Raw genomic sequence first — 7,933 nt, 5'->3', positions numbered from 1 at the left:
CCATACCATGTTTATAGCAACACAATTCAGTGGATGAATGGATAAAGAAAATGTGGGCTTTATACACATAGAGTTTTATTTAGCCATAATGAAAAATGAAATTAGGTCATTTGCAGGAAATGGATGGAACTTGAGACCATTATGTTAAGTGAAATAAGTAAAACACAGTCAAAGGTCATATGTTTTTTCTCATATGTGGAAGCTAGAGAGGAAAAAGAAAGGTGGGGGGTTAGGGATTACATGAAAATCAAAGGGAGATTAGTAGAGGAAAGGGACTGGGGGTGGGAGGCGGGACTGGGGGTGGGAGGCGGGGCTGGGGTGGGGTGGGTAGAGCTGGGGAGTGATATTGGCCCAATTATATTGTTAGAATATGTACATGTATGAATATGTAATAACAAATCCCATTATTATGTTCAACTATAATGCACCGTTAAAAAAATAAAAAAAAAAAAAAAACATCATGGTGGAAATGGATGGCAGAGGAAAGCTGCTGAGTCCACAGCAGTTAGGAAGGTAGAGAGAGCCAGAGACAGAGGCTGAGAACAAGAACTATCCTTCCAGGATGTGTTCCCCCTGTCTGCCCACTGTGAGCTACTTCTTCCTAGGTCTCAATTCCCAAGTTTCCACCATCTCCCACTAATACTAACAAATTATTAATCTATCATGAGATCAGAGGATCCAATCACATCCCCAAAAGCCCCACCCCTGAACACTTCTGTATTAGGGACCAAGTCTTCAACACATGAGCCCTTGGGGGACAATCCAGATCCAAACTGTAACAACTAGGGTATAAAAGTGCAAATATTCTATCACCAAGTCTTTTCTTTCAGATGGAAAGGTGTATGCAGGGAGGGCTGGAGATAAAGTGTACTAATGTAAACCATCCTGTCAGGAACAGACATTTGCAGAGCTAATGGTAAGTCAGAGCATTTCAGGGTAGAAATCCATTAAAACTAAACCATGAAATGAGAATAACTAAGTTTAAAATCTTATGCAATTGATAACTTCAGTTTTTTTTTTTTTTTTTTAGCAGAGTGGAAATACCAAGAAGAAAGTTGTTTCTAGTGCTTTTAAAGCCAAACCTTCAGATCAGTGAGTGAATTTATCAACCTGCTTTCAACTTGGTTTTCAACATGGGCCATTTTATCCCATTGAGTCATTGTAACATACAAGTCTTCTCTTTGGAATTCTGAATCTCAAAATGAAATGTAAGAGCATCATTTTAGATGGAAATGCAGATTTTGTATAAGAAACAGCTGTAGTAATCAATTAAAAAAAATCAGGCCCAAAGTAGAGAATTTGTGACATTAGGCAGGGGAAAAGAAACAAATGTCAAAGGCAGCTGGGTTAATGAGTACAGCGAGTACAGCTGCTCTTACCTCTGGAGACCAGAGCGCTGACATGGATGGAGCATAGTGTGGAAAGTGAGGGGAGTGATTGCAGCCGCCCCTTACAGGCACTTATTCTACAGCAATCTATAATGGGTATGATTGGCATCGCCTGCTAAACAAGAGATGCTGGACTGTAATTAGAACGTAGGCGCTCATCAAAACACAGTAAAACAAGAACAGTGATGACTTAAACCTGAAGCTATTCCACAAGATGACTTTGCTTTTTAAATTTTTTATTCTGTTTAAATACTCGTTAAAAAAGAAAAAAAAAAAAACCCAAGGGAAAAAATCCCAGAGGCCATTTGAAATTAAGATGCTATATAATAGCTTAAATGAGCCTGAGATTTCTATATAATGGCCAATATTTAGATATGTGTTCTATAAATATCAGTGAAAAATCACTACAGAATGTTTCTCACTTCAGAAATCTTCCCCATCATTCTCATTTTTTTTTGAACCAGTGTTTCTGCACATACCCACCATATTAACAAAGAAATTACTTTTGGGTTTGAACTGGGCTTTTTATTCACTGCAAATGACTGATGAATATAGGCACAGATGTTTTCTTTGAAGATGAAGTTGAACCCAGCCCTGTGTATTTTGAGTTTTCTGAAGCTTTCCACATAGGATATAGGTAAATCACCAATCATCCTGACATATTCTTGTTAGCCCTTCAGGCCTTAATCCTATGAATTTGTATCCACCCTTTAGAAACTGCACTTGATTTTTCATTTTTCTTATAATACTTAGTATAGAAAGATATTTTGCCTTTTAAGTTACAAATAACCTGTGTCTTATTATTTATTTGTAGTGAATCCACAGCAAGAAATAGAAAAGGACTACTAGTGCATGAGCTCACTAGGACCTAAATTGTTTGGTTAAGTTGCATTTTTGAAAAATTCAATTCTAATTGTTCTCATAAAGAACTTTACTGTAGTTTCTCACATTTGATAAAGAAAAAAATGGTTAATTCAGCAAGCAGACAAGAGAGTAAGGACCTTAGTTTCCAGATTCTGTTCTTGAACATGACTCACACACTTATGTGTATATCCCACACATCACAAGCAGGCCTTCCACTTGCACAAGTGTAATTTCTAGGGCATTTTTTGAGATCAGTTCAAATTTCTTGATAAATATTATCATGTAATGTTCTCATTTACTAGGAGTTTGATTCTTCCCACTAGAAAATATGACAACTCCAAGCAGCTAAAAATTCTCTAGAAGTTATAAACATCATCTAAATGGAAATGTGGCTTCATTAATCATACCTGATTTAAAAATGATTTTTTAGAAAGTATACGTGGCATTTACTTTTATGATTATCATGTCACATAAAAGATGCAGAATACATTTGGATGTTAGGTTTATGAACTTTTGTGCTGGTTAAGCATGCCTGCTGTCTTTCAATGATTCAGTGTAACTTTGCTGGCTGTAATGTTGGCTTGAACATTTCATGGGTTTTGATCACAAAAGTGGCAACCACAGAACCCTGTCTTTGCACTGCAAAGTATGAATGAATGCTCAACAAAGTTGTGAAACTTCAACCACACAGGAGAAGTAGTAACTACTGACAATTTCTGTTGTGTCTGTCACAACCACCGGATGAGCAGACAGCTAACATTTGATAGATACCAGGCATGGGGCTATGCATGCCTGATATACATCGTCACAGTTCCCAGTATTACCTTGTGGGGTGGGAGCTGTTACAGATGCTCTTTAACTCATAGTAAGTCCATTTTAAGTTGAAAATATGTAAATATGTGTAAGGTACATTTCACACACCTACCAAATATCATAGCTTAGCCTTGCTTTCCTTCAATAAGCCCAGAACACAAGACGACAGTTTATCACTGAGTGGTACACAGAATGGTTGTATGGGTAGGCTTTGGAACTATTGTGAAGTTAAAAATCCTAAATTAGAGAATAGATTATTTTATCACAGGAAACTATGGCATAGATACTTACATAGAGCTGACTAGTGAAGTCAGGATTTGAATTTTGGTTAGCTAGTGTTACCACTATTTAATTATCAACGATCGCTTAAATCAATGAGGTTATTTAGCATTTGGTTGAAATTTTGGAATCTTCAAAATATTATTTTTTTCTTCAGGCAACTTTTTTTTTTTTTTAGAGAGAGAGAGAGAATTTTAATATATATATATATATTTTTTTAGTTTTGGGTGGACACAATATCTTTGTTTGTATGTGGTGCTGAGGATCGAACCTGGGCTGCAAGCATGCCAGGCGAGCGCGCTACGGCTTGAGCCATATCCCCAGCCCCTTCTTCAGGCAACTTAAAGTCAAAATACTAATAGATATAAATGAGATGGTCATGGATCTAAGGCTCTTATTATTTAAGTATTCTGCTTGTTTTCAGGATACCCAAAATGTTTTTTTCCCCCAATCCTGAACAAATACATTAATGATCTTTTCCTAAATAGTTAAGCTAGACAAATTAGCTTAGCCTTTTCCAACAGCTATTGAGAAAAGTTTTCAATGTGTGTCATATACCTAGTACAACTTTTTGTACAGCAATTCACAAACACAAAACAGGTTAGTCATTGTAACACTCTATTATAGTCTCTATTGTCTGAATAAAACGGAACTGAACCAAGCAGGTGTGTTGGCTTCTCTGAGTGGTTAAACACTTAAAAAAATATATATATATTTTAGTTGTTGATAGACCTTTATTTGTTTACATGCAGTGCTGAGAATCAAAAACAGTACCTCACACATGCCAGGCAAGTATGCTACGGCTGAAACCTAGTCCCATCCTGGATAAACACTAATTTTTAAGGAAATATTGTCACCAGACTAATAGCACTAACATTATGAGCTTGTCTTCTTGCTTCTTATTTTATTTTAGTGGAATAAGCAGTATATCCAAGACTTTTCTCAAGCACCCACAGACTGCAAACCCACTCACTTTCCTCAGGTCCTGAGTTTCCAGTTTAAATTCCTCTTCCCGAACTTGCTAATGTCTACTTTGAAATTTCCAAACCTATCTTGAAGTTTTGCTTTTTTTTTTTTTTTTTTGTGAAAACATTTGTTTAAGTATTACCTCCTAGAATTTTCTCCCAGGTTACATTTTATTTATTTATTTATTTTTGACATTTCTAACTTAATTTGCCAAATTGAATTTCCTTTTGGTATTCTAATTGCTGGATATTTTTCAGAAATGTGACTGAGATCCAACTAAAATTTAAATATGTAAATTAATCATACATACATATTTGAAGTTACAATACTACCACTCTAAAATCAAAATTTTTTGTGCACTACAAGCATATAAGTTAGCAAATATGCAAAACTTCCAGGTTAGAGTCACTCATTTAAAGAAGCAAACAGGTGATCAGTTTAATTAATTTTACTTAAATCTTGGGTTGAGGCTGTGGCTCAGTGGCAGCATGCTTGCCTGGCACATGTGAGACACTGGGTTTGAGCCTCAGCACCACATACAAAAATAAGCAAACAAAATAAAGTCATGCTGTCCATCTAAAACTACAAAAAACATTAAAAAAAGAATCTTGTTTTTCATATGTAGACCATTAGCAGAAATAGTTTGCACTGAAAACATAATGGAGATACAGGGTTGGGGATTGGGCTATTGTTAATCGTATCTTTGCAACAAAATATTTCTCTACCTTTTCTTCACTGACACCAGCTTTGCTCTAGGAATAGTTTTGAACTTAAAGGGTTTGCAAGATTGTCTAATTTTTAAAAAATGTGGTTAAGATCTTTGATGATCATATTCTAAAATGGAGACCAGAAAGCATTTTAGAAGAAAAGAATTCCAGAAAGCAACTATTTCAGTCACAGTCTAAGAGAAGACAGCAACTGTTCTGGCTTGTGGTACTGTGTTTCCTATCAAGGCTCTGAAGTTCAACCTGAGTCCAGGTGAGTGATGGTCTCTGTGCAGGAAGACTCTCTGGAAGCCAGTAAGGAAAGACTTTCCTCAGGGGATATGGAGAGTGGGGGCCAGGGCTTACAATTATACTTGTGTGCATGTGTGTCTCACAAAGTCTAACTGCATACTCAGGGCTTATCTTTTTCTGAAGCCATACTCTATGCTGTAGAAAATAAGTGCTGTTATTAGTTCAATAAAAAGAAAATTCCACAAATGAAGGAAACATTGCTTATTTCCACAGCTAACATTCCTGGGGTACCAGAAAGCATATTTATGTATTAAAACTTAAACAATCCCATAGTAAAGAAATGGTCCCCAAATTTACTTGGTTATAAACCACTTTCCCCCTCCAAGTAGCCCTCATAAATATTCTATGAAATAATCTTTTTCTAATGGTAAATTTTAAACTGAGGTTGTATACTAAAGTAGCATATATACTAAATGAAGGAATTGTCCAGGAAGCAGCTTGTGAAAGTAAAAATTTTTATTTTGATTGATTTCTCAATGGATAGTTCAATATAATGCCAGGCTTTAATGGCAAAAATTTGGTTCCGCTGAAACTCCATAATGCTACAGAGAGCTACTACTTTTTTCCAGGAAGTAGGTAAACAGCTGGAAAGAGAAAGCACAACTTTCTAGCAGCATGGCAACTTAAACCACAGACCTGAGAAGTCTGCAACTTTTACACCAAAATGGCACAAACATTTATTAGCTGGTGACAGAAGTGAGAAGTGGGGACAAGATGAAGACACCAAAAAGGGCACTATATGTAAAGACAAACAAACAATCAGATATATCTATAAGGATTTTAAAGGATAATTATAGAAAAGGGAACCAAATATTTTACTCAAATGCTTTTTAGAGCCTTTCTGTAGAGATACAAATATATATATATATATATATATTTATCCAAAAATATGTTTTATACAGATAAATGTTTCTCAATTAAAGATGGGACCAAAGCTATAGTTATAACATAAAGCACTGTCTTTTGTAAAACTATTTATCCACCTGAATTTTCAATTTCTTTATAGTTAGTGCATTAGTTTTCCAAATATAATTACCTGACATCTTTTTATAGATATAAATCAAGTAGGCATTATTTTTTAAAAGGGTTTGCAGGTTAAACAGTATTTTTCTAAGATGCTGTGCATATGAAACTTATGACAAGCCCCATTAAGAATCATTATTAATAAACATATCAAAAAGGGCTATATAAGCTGGATTTTCTTCTTCATAGTAAATATTTTTTTGCGTTGAAAATGCACAAGAAAAATTTTACCTCACAAGTACTTTTATGTTAATATTTTGATCCTATATGGCAATAAATCTCCACATGTTGTAACCATTAGTATGTATTTTTTTTTTAAATGGGGATGTAACACTAATAGCCACTACTTATAAAATAAAGCACACAATTATTTTGGTGATTTTACAAATTGTTTTTTCCAGGTGTAAAGGCTACAAAAATTCCTAAAAATTAGAGAACACTGAAAACATATTAAAAGTTTGACATCTGGACTTTATAGTATTTCATTTACCCTGAAAGATAACTTAAAAAAATACGACCTTGTTGGAATAGGTCACCTTGCTATTATTATAAAAAATTGGTGACAGCAAGAAATTGTTTCACTGATATGTAGGATTTTTGTAAATATTTTTCTCCCCAAATTATTAGAAAAATGTTCAAAGATTTAAAAACAAAAACCAAAAAACAAAAAAAACACCAAAGTGAAACAAATGGTGGTCCCTAAACTATTTTGAAGGCAGGTAGCTTAGTCTAAGCTAAAGTATTTTTAAAATATTTTCATTCAGTAATCATCCTCCCCTCAAATGCCCTTTTAAAAAAATGCATGAAACAGTACAATAGCAAGAATCAAAGCACAAACTGTATTTTCAAGAACAGAAAAATTTCTAGTGCTGAAAGATATAGTAAAAAGCAGATTTCTTTGGGGACATTGATCAATTAGTTTATAATTCATTATGAAGATTTCTCTTTTCTATTACGGGGAGAGTCTGCTCCATTTGATGTTACTGTTCCATTCACACCATTTTCTGAAAAGAAAAAAAAGAATCAGTGTTAATCTCTTTTGTAAGTAGATACAAATAATATTTTTTATACATAAAGATACCTTCAGGAAAGAACATTTAAAATCCAATATATACTTAGGTGAAACAAACTAGTGCTTAATCTTTCCAGAATTTAACCAGTGATAAAATCTGGTAACATGTTGAGCAAAATAAAATGAAAGCAGTAAATGAAAAGAAGTAACTATTATGGAAGCAGAAAAAAAGTGGTGGGATAGAAAATGATTTACAAGAATTTAAAAATAGTACTCAAAACCAGTAGTTTTGGTAGAAATAAAGAAACTTTCCGTATTAGAGAGCAAAGTCCTTGGACATATATAAAACATACAAAAAAAGTGGTTTAGGATAACAGTTATATTGAAAAGGATATCATGGGCTTTTTATTCCTGAAGCTATGATGGATTAACTGATGTTTGACAAAACTTCCTTTCAAAAATACCCAAAAAAGTTGATATAAAAAGGTTCTGGAAAAACAAAACAAACAAAAACCTAAGGCAGATAGAATTTGATGTACCAAGATTCTGGAAAGAAAGAAAATGAAGTGAGG

At 34.1% G+C, this 7,933-nt stretch overlaps 1 protein-coding gene across 2 annotated transcripts in view; it reads right to left on the bottom strand.

The window, feature by feature from the left end:
- Positions 1-7,169: 7,169 nt before the first annotated feature.
- Tram1 (translocation associated membrane protein 1) overlaps positions 7,170-7,933 on the bottom strand; it is a 29,653-nt gene continuing 28,889 nt past the window's right edge. For both annotated transcript variants that reach the window (XM_027947840.2, XM_027947848.2), the window contains exon 11: positions 7,170-7,353. In XM_027947840.2, coding sequence (XP_027803641.1) covers positions 7,280-7,353 — 74 coding nt within the window. In that variant the 3' untranslated portion in view covers positions 7,170-7,279. The remainder of the gene's footprint in view (positions 7,354-7,933) is intronic.

This window comes from Marmota flaviventris, chromosome 15 (assembly GCF_047511675.1).
Source record: "Marmota flaviventris isolate mMarFla1 chromosome 15, mMarFla1.hap1, whole genome shotgun sequence".
NCBI classification, from domain to species: Eukaryota; Metazoa; Chordata; class Mammalia; order Rodentia; family Sciuridae; genus Marmota; species Marmota flaviventris.
The sequence above is the reverse complement of the archived record's forward strand: the minus strand, read 5'-3'. Positions and strand labels throughout refer to the sequence as shown.